Source organism: Taudactylus pleione, unplaced genomic scaffold (genome assembly GCF_031769625.1).
Source record: "Taudactylus pleione unplaced genomic scaffold, aTauple2 ptg002175l, whole genome shotgun sequence".
Classification (NCBI taxonomy): domain Eukaryota; kingdom Metazoa; phylum Chordata; class Amphibia; order Anura; family Myobatrachidae; genus Taudactylus; species Taudactylus pleione.
Window position 1 is genome coordinate 266,886 of NW_028286569.1, and position 20,508 is coordinate 287,393.

At 50.5% G+C, this 20,508-nt stretch overlaps 1 protein-coding gene across 1 annotated transcript in view; it reads right to left on the minus strand.

The window, feature by feature from the left end:
• NBEAL1 (neurobeachin like 1) overlaps window positions 1-20,508 on the minus strand; it is a gene marked incomplete at its 5' end in the record, with an annotated part of 169,294 nt that overhangs the window by 89,486 nt on the left and 59,300 nt on the right. The window contains 9 exons of the mRNA XM_088465841.1: window positions 3,959-4,107; window positions 4,976-5,096; window positions 5,222-5,346; window positions 5,441-5,598; window positions 9,343-9,492; window positions 16,390-16,695; window positions 18,024-18,152; window positions 19,338-19,488; window positions 19,678-19,853. Coding sequence (XP_088321967.1) covers window positions 3,959-4,107; window positions 4,976-5,096; window positions 5,222-5,346; window positions 5,441-5,598; window positions 9,343-9,492; window positions 16,390-16,695; window positions 18,024-18,152; window positions 19,338-19,488; window positions 19,678-19,853 — 1,465 coding nt within the window. The remainder of the gene's footprint in view (window positions 1-3,958; window positions 4,108-4,975; window positions 5,097-5,221; window positions 5,347-5,440; window positions 5,599-9,342; window positions 9,493-16,389; window positions 16,696-18,023; window positions 18,153-19,337; window positions 19,489-19,677; window positions 19,854-20,508) is intronic.

A 20,508-nucleotide genomic window follows, 5' to 3' on the forward strand; every position in this document is an offset into this window, starting at 1 on the left:
TATAGCTCAGGACTTTGTTACCACAGAATCCCATAGGGTCTATTGTGCATGTAATGCGCCGTCTGCTCAGGGCGTATACATTTATACCTGCTCTGCGGGGGACGGAGAATGAGGTATATACATATAGTAACTGTGGCTGCAGATAGACGGGATACAGCGTAAACAGAGGAAATATGTTCCTAAGGACTCACAGAGGAGGTCAGTCCTCGGGGATATGCGGTAGCCATGTCTCTCTGCGCACATCACAGAGGATTACAGCACCTCCATGGTAAAATCTGAGGCATTGGTAGCCATGAGGTGCCGACCGTGTCTCCAACACTTCACAGCCATCGCTTTCATCTTAATCACCCCCCCCACTAGACTCTGCGTTTCACAATGTTTATAAGGGGGATTGTTACAGTATCTCCTCCTGCATATAATACAGCTAATACTATACCCCCTACAGCGCCTATCAAGTCGCCTGTTACTGCCTTATTATATAAATCTATGGTGCTGGTGGTGGCAGTGTGCTCGCCGCGGCTAATCATGGCGGATCGCCTCAGAATGATGCCACTGCCGGGGGTGGAGTCAGTACACCAAGCCTTCCGCGCGTATATACATGGCACATGTATATTAATTAGTAATGACAGAAGTCATGTAGTGAAATGGCAGCACACAGGCTTTCTCATCCCCAGCACATGTAAATCATCCGGCTGCTTAGATTGTCGGAACATAAAATATATTCCTTTTATTCATATATCAGAAGAAAATTCCAATCATCGAAAAAAAAAAGCCTTCAACTTTTAGCAGAGACATCGGATGCACAAAGACTATATTGTGCGCAGGTGTCCCGTCACCGTGCCGCTACTGCGCAGTGTTTTACTAAACAGAGAACAAGCAGCCTCGCTGACTGCGCTGCTATGCCAACTCCACAGCTCAGGCCACTAAACAGACGTCGTTTTACCGATGTGCGACTTGTTACGGGTTCCTGCCGGACAGCTTGTCCACAGGAATACACAGGAATGACACAATTAGGATAGGAACATAAATCAAATGGGAAATCCCTCTGATGCACGGTTTCCAAAACGCATTCCTCAGGAAGTGCACGGTTTCCATGTTTCCTTAATGGTGCACAGGTGTACTCATTACTGTCTGATGCACAGGTGTACCCATTACTGTCTGACGCACAGGTGTACCCATTACTGTCTGACGCACAGGTGTACCCATTACTGGCTGACGCTCAGGTGTACATATTACTGGCTGACGCTCAGGTGTACTCATTACTGGCTGACGCACAGGTGTACCCATTACTGGCTGACGCTCAGGTGTACCCATTACTGGCTGACGCTCAGGTGTACCCATTACTGGCTGACGCTCAGGTGTACCCATTACTGGCTGACGCACAGGTGTACCCATTACTGGCTGACGCTCAGGTGTACTCATTACTGGCTGACGCACAGGTGTACCCATTACTGGCTGACGCACAGGTGTACTCATTACTGGCTGACGCACAGGTGTACTCATTACTGGCTGACGCACAGGTGTACTCATTACTGGCTGACGCGCAGGTGTACCCATTACTGGCTGACGCACAGGTGTACTCATTACTGGCTGATGCTCAGGTGTACTCATTACTGGCTGACGCACAGGTGTACTCATTACTGGCTGACGCACAGGTGTACCCATTACTGGCTGACGCACAGGTGTACTCATTACTGGCTGACGCACAGGTGTACTCATTACTGGCTGACGCACAGGTGTACTCATTACTGGCTGACGCTCAGGTGGGGCTAATTATTTCACTCGTGATCCTGTCAGGAGACCTGGAAAACATGCACTGTTAGTGCTCCCTGAGGAATGAGTTTGGGAAACACTGCTCTAATGTCACCAAATATATAGTTATTGCTGCTAAATTTTCACTGATTAACAATTACATTAGTTATTCACTTGGACCAACTCCATTTCCCTGGCATCCTACCTGGGGGACACTGGATAACCATGCAATGCGGAGGGCACCGCGCCAGCAACAGGCACACGTGCAAACTACCCTTGTTTGTATGCAGCCTGCTCCCAATATAAATCTAACATTGCACAGCCCCTCAGTATTGACCTTGATAAGCTAGAAGGATATATATGAGGAGACAGTAACTACACACTGATCAACAACATTTATACAACAGAGCGAAAACAGAAAACGGAGAGAGAGGGAGAGACAGAGAGGGGGAGAGAGGGGGAGAGAGAGGGAGAGAGAGGGAGAGAGAGGGAGAGAGAGGGAGAGAGAGGGAGAGAGCAGAGGGGGAGAGAGAGAGAGAGCAGAGGGGGAGAGACAGAGAGGAAGAGAGAGGGAGAGAGCAGAGGGGGAGAGAGAGAGAGAGAGCAGAGGGGGAGAGAGAGAGAGCAGAGGGGGAGAGAGAGGGAGAGACAGAGAGGAAGAGAGAGGGAGAGACAGAGAGGAAGAGAGCAGAGGGGGAGAGAGAGAGAGAAAGAGCAGAGGGGGAGAGAGAGAGAGCAGAGGGGGAGAGAGAGAGAGAGACGGAGAGAGAGAGAGAGAGCAGAGGGGGAGAGAGAGAGAGCAGAGGGGGAGAGAGAGAGAGCAGAGGGGGAGAGAGAGAGGGAGAGAGACAGAGAGAGAGAGGGAGAGAGACAGAGAGAGAGAGGGAGAGAGACAGAGAGAGAGAGAGAAGAGGGGTAGAGAGAGAGAAGAGGGGTAGAGAGAGAGAGAGACAGAGGGGGAGAGAGACAGAGGGGGAGAGAGACAGAGGGGGAGAGAGACAGAGGGGGAGAGAGACAGAGGGGGAGAGAGACAGAGGGGGAGAGAGACAGAGGGGGAGAGAGACAGAGGGGGAGAGAGAGGGAGAGAGAGGGAGAGAGCAGAGGGGGAGAGAGAGAGAGACAGAGGGGGAGAGAGAGAGAGACAGAGAGACAGAGGGGGAGAGACAGAGAGACAGAGGGGGAGAGACAGAGGGGGAGAGACAGAGAGACAGAGGGGGAGAGACAGAGAGACAGAGGGGGAGAGACAGAGAGACAGAGGGGGAGAGACAGAGAGACAGAGGGGGAGAGACAGAGGGGGAGAGAGAGGGGGAGAGACAGAGAGAGAGAGAGAGAGAGATATAGAGGGTGAGAGAGAGGGAGGGAGAGAGGGAGAGAGAGAGGGAGGGAGAGAGGGAGGGAGAGGGGAAGAGAGAGAGTGAGAGAGGGGGACAGAGGGGGACAGAGAAAGAGAGACAGAGGGTGAGAGAGAGACAGAGGGTGAGAGAGAGACAGAGGGTGAGAGAGAGACAGAGGGTGAGAGAGAGACAGAGGGTGAGAGAGAGACAGAGAGAGAGAGAGAACTCCATGTCCCCAGATGGATGAAGAGAATCGGAATTATAAACAAGTACAAAATATACCGTGTACCCAGGGATCCAATCTGGGGGACACTTGATAACCATGAGGACTTTCCTCCACCGATTCCCCCTAAGGGGGGATACGCTCAGTTATGGCTGCACGCAAAACTTTTCACCCAAAACGGTCTCCTCTAGCTACAGATACACAATATAGTAGTAAATCATTAGTAAAAGTATGGACCGATGACCAGGTGGCCGCCTTATATAGCAGCTACACAGGCACCATGTAGCATTCGCCACCAGGTATCAAGCTCCCTTCCGCAACATATACACGATCCGTCTGCCCACACCATGTCCATCATTGGGCACAAATAACAAAGCTGAGACACTTAGCACTGCAGGATGTAGAGGAGGGCAATTTAGTTTGCTCCTGTGCCTGCTCTCAGAACAGCGCCCCCTGCAGCCCCCCATTGGTTATCTAGTGTCTCCCAGGTTGTATGCTAGGGAAATACACATATTTGGTACCTATACACCTGGGATACAGGGGGATTACATATTACTGGTGAGAGTAAGTATGGGGATTATCAGGGACTAGCGTGCTCTTCCCTCGTTAGCATGGCTTTCTACCTTACAGACACAGTACAATCTCACACCTTCTTCTTTCTCAGTGCTGCCGTCATAGAAATAAATATGCTGAGTGGTGACCTCCAGGCGGCCGGCGACCACGTCCATCACGGTGATGAGCTCGCAGTCCTCTGACAGAACAGTCTTCTCCTTCTGGCTCTGCTCTTCCTTCTCACTGCTAAGGAAAGAGGGAGATTGTGTTATTGCAGTAGGAGGTTACTCAATGCCAGTAACTGCATGATGGCGTATTACAGCTGCCGGATCAGGGAATATAGGAGTGCACCTGGATCCCCTGGCTCTACAAGACACGGACCAGGCGGATGGTGGCATCAGGGAATATAGGAGTGCACCTGGATCCCCTGGCTCTACAAGACACAGACCAGGAGGATGGTGGCATCAGGGAATATAGGAGTTCATCTGGTTCCCCTGGCTCTACAAGACACGGACCAGGAGGATGGTGGCATCAGGGAATATAGGAGTGCACCTGGATCGCCTGGCTCTACAAGACACAGACCAGGAGGACGGTGGCATCAGGGAATATAGGAGTGCACCTGGATCGCCTGGCTCTACAAGACACGGACCAGGAGGATGGTGGCATCAGGGAATATAGGAGTGCACCTGGATCGCCTGGCTCTACAAGACACGGACCAGGAGGACGGTGGCATCAGGGAATATAGGAGTGCACCTGGATCGCCTGGCTCTACAAGACACGGACCAGGAGGACGGTGGCATGAGGGAATATAGGAGTGCACCTGGCTCCCATGGCTCTACAAGACACAGACCAGGAGGATGGTGGCATCAGGGAATATAGGAGTGCACCTGATCCCCTGGCTCTACAAGACACAGATCAGGAGGATGGTGGCATCAGGGAATATAGGAGTGCACCTGGATCCCCTGGCTCTACAAGACACGGACCAGGCGGATGGTGGCATCAGGGATGTTGGCATGTATCTACTGATCTATACCTTTGATTGCGGAGGGGTATAAGAGAAGTACACACTGGCAATATAATGAAAGAGGGAGACACATCATAGCGGCAGACATACGCGGTGGTCATTGCGTTGTCCTCTTCAGGAAGCTCAAGGCCATCATCTTCTAAGTCACTGACTTTCACCTTCACAGCTTCCAGAAGTAGTGACTCGCTGGATGGTTCTGTCTGCTGGACGCCTACAGAGTTAGAGCAGCATAATATACGTTATTATTATCCCCATCTGTCAGGCCAGGTCAGACCAAAGATACTTACACTTCATAGATCTGCTGAGCAGCCAAAAGCACAGAACCCATGAACTCACCCAGGTTATCACGCAGGTTACTGGCTTCAGAATGAGGATCAAAATTGTTGTTCTGCACCAGTTTGAGCCTCATGCGCGAGTAGTTTTCCACATTAGACAGTTTCCAGTGCTCCCAGTTCTCCTTTCTGACAACCAAGAACAGGGCCAACATTTAGTGACATAGTGATTACAGCAAGGGGAACGCATGTGAGGTATGGGGGCACTAGGGAGGTACCTCACCTGTCTGCCCAGGGACCTCGCTCATAGGTCAGATATCTCTGTGCCGCGTTCCATTGCCTTAATGTGGCTGTGGATTGGCTGTGGATTTGTTTCAGCATACTGTTATAGCGCGAATTCTCCTGACGCGCTTTTCTGTTAAATGGCTCCAGAAAGAATTCCTGAGTAACGCAAAAGTTAAATTACCAAACTCATAAAGGCCCCATGAAATACAACTTAAGGAACTCAAACCCAATTTATACATTCACTACATTAATATAGGAATACTGGCATCTATTTGGATTACATGAGATCCCCTAGCTATACCTGATTGTACCACCCGCATGTACCCCTGCGCCATCCACAAGTTTGCTCTGAGACCATGTAGCGTGAGGATTTCTGCATATAGCCTCAAAGACACTGCGCTAGCATGTTCCATGGCTCATTAGGCAATGCAGGTTCCAAGAATATGTGTGATTGTGCCGCCTCACCTCCTCCCTGATCACCATCACTCTGCTAGTGATTGCCACCTCACCACCTCCCTGATCACAGTCACTCTGCTAGTGATTGCCACCTCCTCCCTGATCACCGTCACTCTGCTAGTGATTACCGCCTCCTTCCTGATCACAGTCACTCTGCTAGTGATTGCCGCCTCCTCCCTGATCACCGTCACTCTGCTAGTAATTGTGCCGCCTCACCTCCTCCCTGATCACAGTCAGTCACTCTGCTAGTGATTACCGCCTCCTCCCTGATCAGTCACTCTGCTAGTGATTGCTGCCTCACCTCCACCCTGATCACTGATCACCTCCTCCCTGATCACCATCACTCTGCTAGTGATTGCCGCCTCACCTCCTCCCCGATCAACTTAATTCTGCTAGTGATTGCCGCCTCACCTCCTCCCCGATAACCGTCACTCTGCTAGTGATTGCCGCCTCACCTCCTCCCCGATCACAGTCACTCTGCTAGTGATTGCCGCCTCACCTCCTCCCCGATCACAGTCACTCTGCTAGTGATTACCGCCTCCTCCCTGATTACCGTCACTCTGCTAGTGATTGTGCCGCCTCACCTCCTCCCTGATCACAGTCACTCTGCTAGTGATTGCCGCCTCCTCCCTGATCACCGTCACTCTGCTAGTGATTGCCGCCTCACCTCCTCCCCGATCACCATCACTCTGCTAGTGATTGCCGCCTCACCTCCTCCCCGATCACAGTCACTCTGCTAGTGATTGCCGCCTCACCTCCTCCCCGATCACAGTCACTCTGCTAGTGATTGCCGCCTCCTCCCTGATCACCGTCACTCTGCTAGTGATTGCCGCCTCACCTCCTCCCCGATCACCATCACTCTGCTAGTGATTGCCGCCTCACCTCCTCCCCGATCACAGTCACTCTGCTAGTGATTGCCGACTCACCTCCTCCCTGATCACCATCACTCTGCTAGTGATTGCCGCCTCACCTCCTACCTGATCACAGTCACTCTGCTAGTGATTGCCGCCTCACCTCCTCCCTTATCACAATCACTCTGCTAGTGATTACCGCCTCCTCCCTGATCAGTCACTCTGATAGTGATTACCGCCTCCTCCCTGATCACCGTGACTCTGCTAGTGATAGCCGCCTCACCTCCTCCCTGATCACAGTCACTCTGCTAGTGATTGCCGCCTCCTCCCTGATCACCGTCACTCTGCTAGTGATTGCCGCCTCACCTCCTCCCTGATCACAATCACTCTGCTAGTGATTGCTGCCTCACCTCCTCCCTAATCACAATCACTCTGCTAGTGATTGCCGCCTCACCTCCTCCCCGATCATCGCCACTCTGCTAGTGATTGCTGCCTCACCTCCTCCCTGATCACCGTCACTCTGCTAGTGATTGCCGCCTCACCTCCTCCCCGATCACCGTCACTCTGCTAGTGATTGCTGTCCCGCCTCCTCCCCGATCATCGCCACTCTGCTAGTGATTGCCGCCTCACCTCCTCCCTGATCACCATCACTCTGCTAGTGATTGCCGCCCCACCTCCTCCCCGATCAACTTAATTCTGCTAGTGATTGCCGCCTCTCCTCCTCCCCGATCACTGTCACTCTGCTAGTGATTGCCGCCTCACCTCCTCCCTGATCACCGTCACTCTGCTAGTGATTGCCGCCTCACCTCCTCCCCGATCACCGTCACTCTGCTAGAGATTGCCGCCTCACCCCCTCCCTGATCACAGTCACTGCTAATGATTGCCACCTCACCTCCTCCCTGATCACCATCACTCTGCTAGTGATTGCCGCCTCACCTCCTCCCAGATCATCGCCACTCTGCTAGTGATTGCTGCCTCACCTCCTCCCTGATCACAATCATTCTGCTAGTGATTGCCACCTCACCTCCTCCCTGATCACCGTCACTCTGCTAGTGATTGCCGCCTCACCTCCTCCCCGATCACCGTCACTCTGCTAGAGATTGCCGCCTCACCCCCTCCCTGATCAGTCACTGCTAATGATTGCCACCTCACCTCCCCCTGATCACCATCACTCTGCTAGTGATTGCCGCCTCACCTCCTCCCCGATCACCGTCACTCTGCTAGAGATTGCCGCCTCACCCCCTCCCTGATCAGTCACTGCTAATGATTGCCACCTCACCTCCTCCCTGATCACCATCACTCTGCTAGTGATTGCCGCCTCACCTCCTCCCCGATCAACTTAATTCTGCTAGTGATTGCCGCCTCACCTCCTCCCCGATAACCGTCACTCTGCTAGAGATTGCCGCCTCACCCCCTCCCTGATCACAGTCACTGCTAATGATTGCCACCTCACCTCCTCCACGATCACAGTCACTCTGCTAGTGATTGCCGCCTCGCCACCTCCCCGATCGCAATCACTCTGCTAGTGATTGCTGCCCCACCTCCTCCCCGAGGTGGGAGCGACAGCAGCACATGCAGAGGAGCGCCAGGAGAGGAGTGTCCAAGTTAATGTGTAAATGCGTGGCTGTGTTTGTGTAAATGCGTGGCTGTGTGTGTGTAAATGCGTGGCTGTGTGTGTGTAATCTTGTGTGTAAATGCATGGCTGTTTGTGTGTGTGTGTAAATGCATGGCTGTTTGTGTGTGTGTGTAAATGCATGGCTGTGTGTGTGTGTAAATGCGTGGCTGTGTGTGTGTGTAAATGCGTGGCTGTGTGTGTGTGTAAATGCGTGGCTGTGTGTGTAAAAGCGTGGCTGTGTGTGTAAAAGCGTGGCTGTGTGTGTAAAAGCGTGGCTGTGTGTGTAAATGCGTGGCTGTGTGTGTGTGTGTGTAAATGCATGGCTGTGTGTAAATTGCGTGGCTGTGTGTGTGTGTAAATGCGTGGCTGTGTGTGTCTGTGTAAATGCGTGGCTGTGTGAGTGTAAATGCGTGGCTGTGTGTGTGTGTGTAAATTGCATGGCTGTGTGTGTGTAAATGCGTGGGTGTGTGTGTTTAACCATAATTTCTCAAACTTTTTGCACTCTATTTCTATATTGTGTGTCACTGTGGTCGCACTTTATGGTCTGGAGCGATATAGCCAATTGTGTGGCTGTATAAATGCGTGGCTGAGTGTGTGTGTAAATGCGTGGCTGTGTAAATGCATGGTTGTGTGTGTGTAAATGCGTGGCTGTGTAAATTGTGTGGCTGTGTAAATTGTGTAAATACGTGGCTGTGTGTGTAAATGCGTGGCTGTGTGTAAATGCGTGGCTGTGTGTGTGTGTGTAAATGCGTGGCTGTGTGTGTGTGTAAATTGCGTGGCTGTGTGTGTGTAAATGCATGGCTGTGTAACCATAATTTCTCAAACTTTTTGCACTCTATTTCTATATTTTGTGTCGCTGTGGTTGCACTTTATGGTCTGGAGCGATATAGACCTCAGATTACAGAACTTACACTGCATTAATAAGAGTCTGGAAAACTAGAAATCAATGAGGAAGGAAAAATCCTGTGATAAAATTACCTGAAATTTGAGCTTGTTTTCCCCGCGCTCTCTCTCACGTGTGTGAATATTCACCATCAGTGCCTCATGGCATTCCTTCCAATAGAGCGCCATCTGCTCGTGCCTTCTGCTGAACGTGTCCACCTCATACTGCTTCATGTACAGTATAATCTATAGAGTGGAGACCATACATGTATGACATTCCCATAGCACAGTAACCGCACCATAACTACTACATACAGCAGATCAGAGTTCTCTACATCGTTCTCATTCACCCCAGCACTGACTGCCCATCGCTGTCCTCTGTTTCCCATCACACTGGAACGTCTACCTGGTCCAGGTCAGTCACAAAATTGTCGTACTTCTCATATTGCACACGCCGCGCCTGTACCTGCAGTCCTTTCCACACAGCACGCCTGTACCTACAGTCCATTCCACACGGCGCGCCTGTATCTGCAGTCCATTCCACACGGCGTGCCTGTACCTGCAGTCCATTACACACGGCGCGCCTGTACCTGCAGCCATCTGTATCTGCAGTTCATTACACACATGGCATCTGTACCTGTCTGCCGTCTAACTTTACTTGGGATAATAGGCAGCAAAGGGCAAGACTGGGCCACGCTTAACGGATCTGATGTCTCCAAGGCACCGGTGGGCCAGGGCGGCAGCGTGCACCGGTGGGCCAGGGCGCCAGCGTGCACAGGTGGGTCAGGGCGGCAGCGCAGAGTTGCAGGTTAGACTGTAAGCACGGTGATCCTTCTGGCACAGAGGCACTGGGAAGAGGATTGCCAGTATACGGACGTACTGTCATATGAGGAGATGACTTTACTCCCAGCGGAAGCCTTTACTGAATGTGTAGAGGCTGTTACCTGGGCAGCGCTCCTGTTCCCAGCGCCCAGGTGAGGCAGTAGGATCTGGTCTTATCCCGCACTCCGAGATTTCCTTTTATATATTTGTGCAACTTCCTTTAATAGTAAAAGATTTCATAAAAGGACCAGGACAGATATAAATGACCCTGTGTGGGGGACCCCCCTCCCCATCCCCCAGTAGCAGAAGGGATCTCGTCTTCTAAACTAAACATGTAGCATCACACACGTCCTAAGGTGCTATTATCGCCCACTCTAGCATACACAGGAATGTTATAACAAGAGATATGGTAAGAACTTACCTTTGTTATCTCTGTTTCTACGAAGTCCATAGGGTCCACAGGGTTGACCTTGGGGTATAGGTTGGGAACCAAATCCGGGCACCACGCAGTTAAAGCTTTTAGCTCCCAGGATGCACTTGGGTCCACTCTCCCTATAACCCCACCCCCAGCCAGAGGCACCTCAGTTTGTAAGTAGCCAAAGGCCGGAGGAGGAGAAAAAAAGAGAGAAAACTGGAACACTCGATAACCATACTCACAGAAATGGGAGACGGAAAACCGGTGACCAGTCACACAGCCCATTTGAAGCCAGGTGCGTCAGGGCGGGCGCCCTGTGGACCCTATGGACTTCGTAGAAACAGAGATAACAAAGGTAAGTTCTTACCATATCTCTTGTTTTCAACTTCAGGGTCCATAGGGGGTCCACAGGGTTGACCTTGGGGATGTCCCAAAGCAGTTCAACCAAGGGAGGGGACGCTCCTGTGCTGAGAGGAGAATCCGCCGCCAAAAAGGAAGCATCCTGAGAGGCAAAGGAAAACAATGCCTAGAACCTTAAAAAGGTGTGGACAGAAGACCAGGTGGCCACCTAGCAAGGCAAACCAGCCAAGGCGCCACAGCGAGCCACCCACGAGGGTTACATGGCCCGAGAAAAAACAAGCAGCAACAACAGAAAGGCCTACCCATGGGTAAGCCCCTGAAGAAGACATACGAGGCCGTCCAGCCAACATATGGCCATAGGCCGGCCATCCTTTCCTGTTAAAACCAGAAATCTCAGACCACCAATAAGGAGTCCGATTTCCGTCAGGAACTTGAATGGATCACATAAATCCACAGAGGCCGGACCACAGTCAATGAGGCCACACCAGCCGAGAGGACTGGGGACTGAATGGCCGCACCATAAGTTCCAGAATAATATGGAACCTGAAAATCACTAAGAAGAAACACAGGGTGAGAGCAACTCACACCCTAACAAGATGCCCTCCAGAAGAGGGAGCCACATGAGAACGCTCCCAATTCCGACACTCACCTGGTTGATATAAACTCCCTGATAGAAAGAGAGAAAGCCAAAGCAATAGACCATGTAATGGCTATTACAACCAGCGGTTCCATTAACTTTCCCCGGAGTTAACGAAGAACCACTCCTAACTCCCAAGGAGTCCCTAGGGAGGACAAATGGAGGCATAATCCAGAAAACACCCCAAAGGATGAACTGGATATCAGAGCGGAGCAATTCCATAACCTAATCATTCTGACAGTGTAGAGATCTGCACTGTCAGGAAGGCCAGGCCGAGGGAGAAACCCAAGCCAGCCGGAAGGAATGCCAGAATATCTGGAAATCCTGGACACCAGAGGATCGTATTGATAGGTATAATACCATAAGAATTATGGCTGCCACAGTTTGTGGTAGGTCCCCGCAAAAGCTGATCCATGTGCTCCAATCATTCCAACGATGACAAAGCCATGGAAGCCGTAAGACCACTGTAGGGACGTAGTCAAAGACAAACGACCCAGGTCCAAGGCAAACCCCAGGACCCTGAGACAACAGGTCTGGGTAGTGAAGCATCAGGAATGGAGTATCGATGGAGAGACTCCAAAAAACCAAGTACCCCCGACATCTGGGGCAACCAGGAGCCACCAGCAGGAAAGCATCTCTGTCTCGATTGAAACACTTCCCTCGAGGAAGAATGGAGACTGGAGAACACAGGTACGTAAATCGGAAGAACCCCTTCACCGACAAAGAGTCACTGAAGGTTGCTTCAGAATCCCCAGAGTTGGACTGTAACACCATAGTGTGATAGAGTCAGAAGGCCATGAGTGTCACCTCAGGAGGGCCCCCCCCCTGCTCACCAGGAGATGAAACCTCTCTTGGGGAAGAGACTAGTCCCCGGGATGCACGTCGTAACGGCTGAGGACTCCCGCTTCCCAATGGAGAGCACCTGAAATGAACACTGTCGAGATGGTCGGGAGGAGACCCTCAGACAATGTCCGAATGTATGACATACCTGACATTGCCACCCAACAAACAGTATTGCTAAAAAGGAAGCCACTGTTTTGACCCTGTCGGACTGAACTTTTTCAGGTTCACCGGGAAACAAGGGCTATGCCAGAGTGAAGCCCAAGATAGGCTAAAGTTCCAACAAGTTAATTGACAGGGTGGAATCGACAGACATCCAATTGCACTGAAATGGATGCGAACCAGACACTGTCCTTAGCAAAGAATACCCTGGACGAGATGGCCATAGTCACCCGAAAAGGGACCGACTTGCCTCCGGGGAGAGCATCATCGTTTGAACAGTGATCAGACAGAAAAAACTTGTTCCATCTGGAGATAAGCCAATTATGGAAAGGCCTAGAATGGAACTAAGCCCATTCCACCCTTCCAAAGGCAGACACTGAATAGTGGACCATGCATCCCAGAGTGTAAAGACATATGGCGACTGCGCAGACATCCATGTACTCCTAATGGAAGAGTGAAGATGCCGTCTTATGCCAGAAGAATTCTCAGATTCTGAGAATCCAGCAGGGCTCCTAGGTGAAGAATACCCAGAGAGGGATGCAGGGAGGACTCTTTTGTTTTTCCCATTGATTAAACGTCTGCATCCTGAAGAAGCCACAGTCAACCAGACCCGGCTGTAAAGTACCCCGGTGATCCTGCTAAGAGCAGGAGGCCATCCAGGTACAGGAGCATTGGGATACACTGAAGAGAAGAACTGTCAGAAAATCCAAAACGCTGGTAAACCCCTGTGGGGCTGAGATCAGTCCCAACAGGCAGAGCCCGAAAAATCGTAAGTGCTGTGATACAGCAAACCTCAGTCCATGCTGAGGTAAGGTCTCTGTAAGTACCCGTAGGCACGCGTCCTGTATATCCAGTGATACCATAAAGTCCCTGGGTTCCAAACATAGTATGATGGAGCATAGGGATTGCTTCCTGAACCCAGGTAGCTTTAGGAACTGGTTCAGGGAATTGAGACAGAGAATAGGCCAAAGAGGACCATTCAGCCACCGCACCAGAAAGAAAGCAGACCAACCAGTCCCTCGCTGAGAAAGTGGGGATGGCCCAATTAGCTCCGCTTACCGCAACAACTGTATAGCTTTCTGGATTTGTAAGGCCCTGTTCCGAATAAGGGCCTGCGTACCATCACATGGAAATAGGCCGCCTGAGCAAAGAGAGGGCGTACCCTCCTACCCACGTAGCCGCGGCAACTAGACACTAGTACCGGGCAAACTGAGAAATCGCCATCTCCCAGTGGTAGGCCTGTCTCGTCAGGCTGACGATATATCCGTAGGTTCAGAAGCAGGATCGGCTGGCAGTCCAGGCCTGCTCGGAACTGGATATGTCGGCCCTTGTAAAGGCCGACAGTCTATGAAGAAACAGACCTTTAGGCTGACCCAGAGGACAAAAAGACTTAATAGTCTGAGGCCCCGCAGTGAGCATAGCTGACAGCGGGAAATTTGTACTGCCACTGTCAAGGTCAGATCTACCCTATAGATGGTATCTGCACCTCTGCATTCCCAGAGCGCAGCCATAGGGTATTACGGAGGATACCGTCGCAGCCGGAACTCTGAAAGTTTGGAGCTGGTATCCAATATAGGCATGTCCACCTATGACAACTGCATATATTACTTGAGCGACCAAATACATTTGAACCCCAGACGTGTTGGAGGGGAAAAAACATTACAAATGCATCAGCTCAGTATGCAATAGTATTAACCAACCATGCTATAGCCATGGTAGGATGGGTAACAACCCCTGAAAGCGAGTATACTGATTTCAGGCAGAGTTACCACCTACGGATCAGAAGTATCCGACCACGCAGGAATGGGATGCGTAGTAACGTCTGTAATCCGACGAGTAACACGCCCATCCACCCCAGGAGGGGCTCATGATGACCCTCAGGGAATTTGGGACAGGAGACCAAACACTGTTGTAATACCTCATATCTGGCAACAGCCAGAGTCCCGCCATGCGATCCACCCGCTAGTCAGCAACAGGGACCCAGAAGGCACGTAATACTGAGGGTGTATGATACAGGTGCAGGTCAACATTCACTCTAACCAGAATGGACCTGCTACCAGCCCTAAAACAGGGATAATAATACTTGAGATAGGCTTCCCCCCCGTGTAAGAGGGAAAGAGCCCAAAACAGTATCCAGTTCACGGTAGAGCCAAGTGGGAAGTAAGCACAGGGCGTCCACCACGCCAATTTGCGTTTCATAGAAAAACGACTTCCACCCAGGGTGGCTGTTGTGGTAATCCCTGCCAGGGGCATGACAGACTATCGTGGCACCAGGGGGAATTCATATACTCGAAAAAACCCCTGCAGGGAGCGGTAGTCTGTGTCACAGGCGAAGAGTGCAAGAAACTGCGAGATACCCTGAGATGAAAAAGGGCAGTATGGTGAAGTAACCCCAAGTGAGGTACAACAATGGGGCCCGCCCGGCGATCCGCAATTAAGAGGATCCCGAGAAAACAAACCGCCCAAGGGGGTCGTGAAAGGGGCCGGCACCCGATGACGCCACATACAGAACCCTTTAAGAGTTAAATCCTCCGCACTAACACCTGCAGCACATGGCTTGCAGGATAGTAAAAATGGGTGCAGTATAACGCTCTATCTCCTGGTCAGACATATCTGACCAAGCCTTGCCATCAAGCAGCGCTATACTGGTCCTGACTGAAACTAAAAATTAGCTGCAGGGACCCATTTTCAGCGTATGCAACACACAGTTCCACTCAAAATATGGCAACGTGCAGCACGCAACAGTATGTGACAAACCTCACAAATATTAACAAGTATATAAATGTGAGGTTTCAGAACCACCCCAAGGACAGTTGTATTAGGGCAGATAAGGAAAGGGATAGATATACACTGACAGGTGAGAGAATAAAGTACAGTCAGCACTAGCATAAGTCACATACAATGCAGATATACACATATATACATAAACATGTCATATAATATACTGCACTATTACACTGCATGCAACTTACCCAGATTCAGTGTCTGGGAAGGCTACAGCGCTGTGTACACTGACCTGATGGTGAGGTACGCAGGGGGACTGGACTCACTACAATCTCCAGAGATTTCTGCTGCACCACAGAGAAAATGGCCGCTGGAGACCTCAGAAGAAGCGTGGCCCGCGGAGGAAGCAGCTCAGCGACGCCAGACTATGGATACTGAAAGGCGCGCTGAGCTGAGGGGAGGAGCCGCTGTAACAGGGAAGGCTGTCTCCCCTGGCCGGCTATTAACCCCCGGGACGCCGGCTCCCTGCACCGAACACTAAGTCCCTGGTGGTCTAGTGGACACACGGGGTATGGGGGGCCCGCCGCCACTGCCGGCGCCTCCGGTCTGTCCCCAGAGACCGGAGGCACAGGACTGCATTTCAAATGCGCGGATCACCGCAAGCGGTGACCCGCGCCTTACCTGCTCCCCGTGAATCCGGCAGCAGTCCTGGGCGCCCGCAGAGTCCGGCTAGTACAGACTCTGGGGTCCCGCTGAGATCCCCAGATCTGTACTGGCGTCTCAGCGCCAGCGGGGTGACAGAGCGGCAGCTTAGACGTCCTATGGACAGTCTGACGCTGCCGCTCTGAAGAATCCAAAGGAAAAATAAAAAACTCTGTCCTTTAGAAAAAAATAAAGCTTAGTGGCTGCTAATCAGCTCCCCACTGCACTAAACGGTGACCCGATTCCGGCCGGGCACCAACTTAAACTGAGGTGCCTCTGGCTGGGGGGCGGGGTTATAGGGAGAGTGGACCCAAGTGCATCCTGGGAGCTAAAAGCTTTAACTGCGTGGTGCCCGGATTTGGTTCCCAACCTATACCCCAAGGTCAACCCTGTGGACCCCCTATGGACCCTGAAGTAGAAACAATGTTTACGGTGTAGTTCTAAAATTATAGATTTATATATGATCACACGCAACACTCACATATTTATCTATGAAGATTCTCCATTCCTCAGAATTACAATATTCCTGGAAGTCCTCAAACAAGGAGGGGTTACCATTAGTGATGGGAAGGGATGGCAGGTGGAGATTCATGAAGAGCAGTTGGTAGATTTTGGACACCAGGGTCCTCAAAATGGGGACCAGGAAGGAGTAAGTCTCTGAACTCTCCCGGATGGACTTGCTGAGGATCCCTTCCAGCTTCCCCAGCAGAAAACAAGCCTCCTCCTGGTTCTCAATCACCTTAGTCTGCAACAGGGTGTTCAGCTTCGCGGTGGCCATGGCGCACACCTACAGAAAGACAAGCGCCATAGTTACACTGCATAAAGGTGCTCAGCTTCGCGGTGGCCATGGCGCACACCTACAGAAAGACAAGCGCCATAGTTACACTGCATAAAGGTGTTCAGCTTCGCGGAGGCCATGGCGCACACCTACAGTAAGACAAGCGCCATAGTTACACTGCATAAAGGTGCTCAGCTTCTCAGTGGCCATGGCGCACACCTACAGTAAGACAAGCGCCATAGTTACACTGCATAAAGGTGCTCAGCTTCTCAGTGGCCATGGCGCACACCTACAGTAATACAAGCGCCATAGTTACACTGCATAAAGGTGCTCAGCTTCTCAGTGGTCATGGCGCACACCTACAGTAAGACAAGCGCCATAGTTACACTGCATAATGGTGCTCAGCTTCTCAGTGGCCATGGCGCACACCTACAGTAATACAAGCGCCATAGTTACACTGCATAATGGTGCGTTCTGCATGACAATAGTTATGCGTCATCTACAAGACCATCAGCATGCTCACATTGGCGCTCAGGGCCTACTAGGTCCAACAAGATTATTATTATCACGGATTTGTCAGGTCGGAGAGTGCTCCGCAGAGCCAGACCGGAGGGGGCCCAGCATACATAGCACAGGCTCATAGAAGGTAGGTACAATAAATGCAGCAAAGAGAGTATGGAGGGCCCTGCTCGTCAGAGAGTGCTGTGTCCTTGTTTCCCTCAAGGGGAGATGGACCAAACCTTCTACAGAGGAGAAGTGGAGGTTATGCCCATATCAGCTTCTTGCTAGGATTTATCTCGCACGTTCTATAAAATGATAGCTAGAAGCTGATTGGTAGCTATGGGCTAATTCTGCACGTGTCCTCGCCCTCTGTGTGTACAGAGAGTAGCACAATACAGTCATTAGCAATGTATCATTCTACCTCTCTGTTTTCATTTTTCAACTTCTCCTTAAACAGCGTCACGTTCCTAATTTCCAAACTGAAATCACTGCACCAAGATGGTTACAGTCCTCATCCATTAATATGTGGTTGTGGAGAAAGGTCTCACAATACTGACGCAGGGTACTGTGGGGGAGATGTATCAAAGCTTGGAGAGAGATAAAGTAGAGAGATGAAGTACCAACCAATCAGCTCCTAACGAATTGGTTGGTACTTTATCTCTCTCCAAGTCTTGATAAATCTCCCCGTGTTCCTATGACTTTGGCGTTGGAAGTATTACTGGGCAAAAGTCAGCTTCCAATCTTCCATGGATTATCCAGAAAACCTGCGCAGACAGAAAGCCCCTATTCTGCAAGTTCCCAAAGCTAAATATTAGTAGTAAATATACTGCACAAACCTGCAGATTGTCCTGAGCGATGAAGCCGAGCAGCAGCCGAAACTCTACCTGGGACAGGGCGGCAGACTCCAGGCCAGCTGGGTACCACACGGACAGACTGTCCATAAGAGTCACTATCTCTTCCAGCAGCTGCAGAACAAGCCACAAATATTTACAGGAGAATATATAAAGGGGGTAATAAAATTCTGCCTGATATGCCGCCACGTCGTTTGGTTGTGCACATTGCTATTACAGTACACCGCTAACTTCCCATCGCACCTCTATGGCGTGCGTTTATTCTAGGCGTTTACTCTCATGCTTGTGAACACACATAGAAATGAGAGTGGAAACACTTCTGCAACATTGTATCACTGACTGGTTTATTCAGATATACAGAGGTGTCCGCTAGAACTACAGAAAGATTTGTGATACTCCGTATTAGTAATACTTATCCGAGTGCAGAACGTACCATTACTACGCGCACGCATACTGAATAATACATTATTATTATTTTTATTCATTATTAGGATTATTTAGTGTCAGGTACAGTTTTATTTTTAGAATTTAATCACATTTCTTTATATTTTCAGTTTATTTGTACATATTTCCTGTTCTATGTTTTATAGGAAATGTAGTAAGTTACATGTAAAACATATTCTCAGTACTCCTGAAATATGCTATGTATGTATGTATGTATGTGTGTATGTGTGTATCTGTGTATGTATGTGTGTAAAGCCACGTATCCACTAAACGAATTGCTCCGGCAGTGGTGTGTTCCGTGGCCTTAGAGACATTGGGCCTGATTCAGACCCACTCGTGAGCGGCTGTCCGCTCGCAAGTGGGTCGATGGTGTGCACTGAGCATGCGCACGACGGAGGGAGCTCCGTCGTGCGCATGCGCCAGACGCGACGAGCGAAGGACTTTCCTTCGCTTGTTGTGTCTGATCAAAGGGGGCGTGCTGTCGATGTTGATTGACGGGGGCGTTCCCAAGGGAACGCCTACCGTCAGAAGACGGCCCACTGACATCACTAGTGATAGAGCCAAAATCACTCCGGGCCCTGCGGTTGAGAAACTCAACCGTAAGCTCCGGCTCGCAGTGGCGATGGTTGTGTTGGTCAAGACCATCGCGACCATCAACCTGCACGCTCGTATAGGCTGTGGGTGGTGACCCACAGCTATACGAGCGTCCAGGAGGACGCTACATTTTTATGGAGGACGGCCCTCATTCAGAGCGAGCGCTCTGCTCAGAGCGTCCGGCTCTGAATGAGGGCCCTTGAGCGCACACACTGAATGACATATGTAACGACAAATAAAAACAAAGGTAACACGTCTGACCTTCTCCGTCCACAAGGCTGGGTTGGTCCTGCCCTCGGCTTGCAGGAAATCTTGTACAATGTGCAGTAATCTATTTGCATTTTCAGCATTGACCTGAGATTTCGGCTCTCTGTTCTCAGTTACAGCCCATTCTGGCATCTTCTCCAGCAAGCTGCACAACACAGAAAGGGGAGAAGCGTAAAGACAGAGGCGATGGGACAGCAATTGGGGAAGTCACTAGGAAAGAGAGGAGAATGTCAGGGTCAGATAACAAACATCAGCCTGGAAATGAGTTATATGGCTGGTTACACTGCTCAGCGCAATCAGTACAGGACTCTGAATGGGGAGGGAAGTTACGTACTTCAGCTTAATTTCATCTGAGGGCCGCAGCAGCTGATTGGTCCTCCCGAGGTTGCTCAGCGCTGAGAACACCTGTCCTCTTTCTATCCAGGTATCATTGTCGGCCCTGTCCAGGCCTTTCCACATGAGGCACAGCAGGATGTCGGTCAGCAGCTGCACCAGCTCCTCCTCACACACCTGCAAGGTCGCTTTATTTTATAATTCATTATGTTTTAATGCAAATAAGTTTTATAAAACAATACAGGGCGTGCATCCGACATGTCATTCGTTCATCAGGACTCTTCTCATTCCTAAATAAAACAAAACTTGGCCTCCGAGTGATCTGGAATTTGCCATAAAAGCCCCCCCCCCATACTGTACTGTACTTCCCATTGACGTAAGAGAGTTAAAGGAACACACTCACTTATCTTATATTTAATTAGATAGATCAGGAGTCCTAATTATAAGCGCTGTGATTAAGTGATTGCTGGAGGGAAACTAACAGCGGTGCGCAGGGAAACACGTAGGTGATCACACGTACAGGGCGCAAACGCCATCTTCTGACCAATAGCAAATCATGTCTAATAAATGATCCCAATCATTCGCCAAGAGAGCACCAGACACCTCTCTACAGATAAATGATGCCTAAATGTGATGAATGCACCTGTACAAGTGTAGTCTTATGTGCGTCATTACGTCTGTGTACAATGAGCGCTGTCTATACTATCATCAAGTACATTCCAAAGTCACTGTAATGAGACCCTAACGGTCTTTATTACACTGATATACAGACAGGCAACTGAAACCATTTACATTGTAACACATGGTAATAAGATGAATTATAATTAGAAGA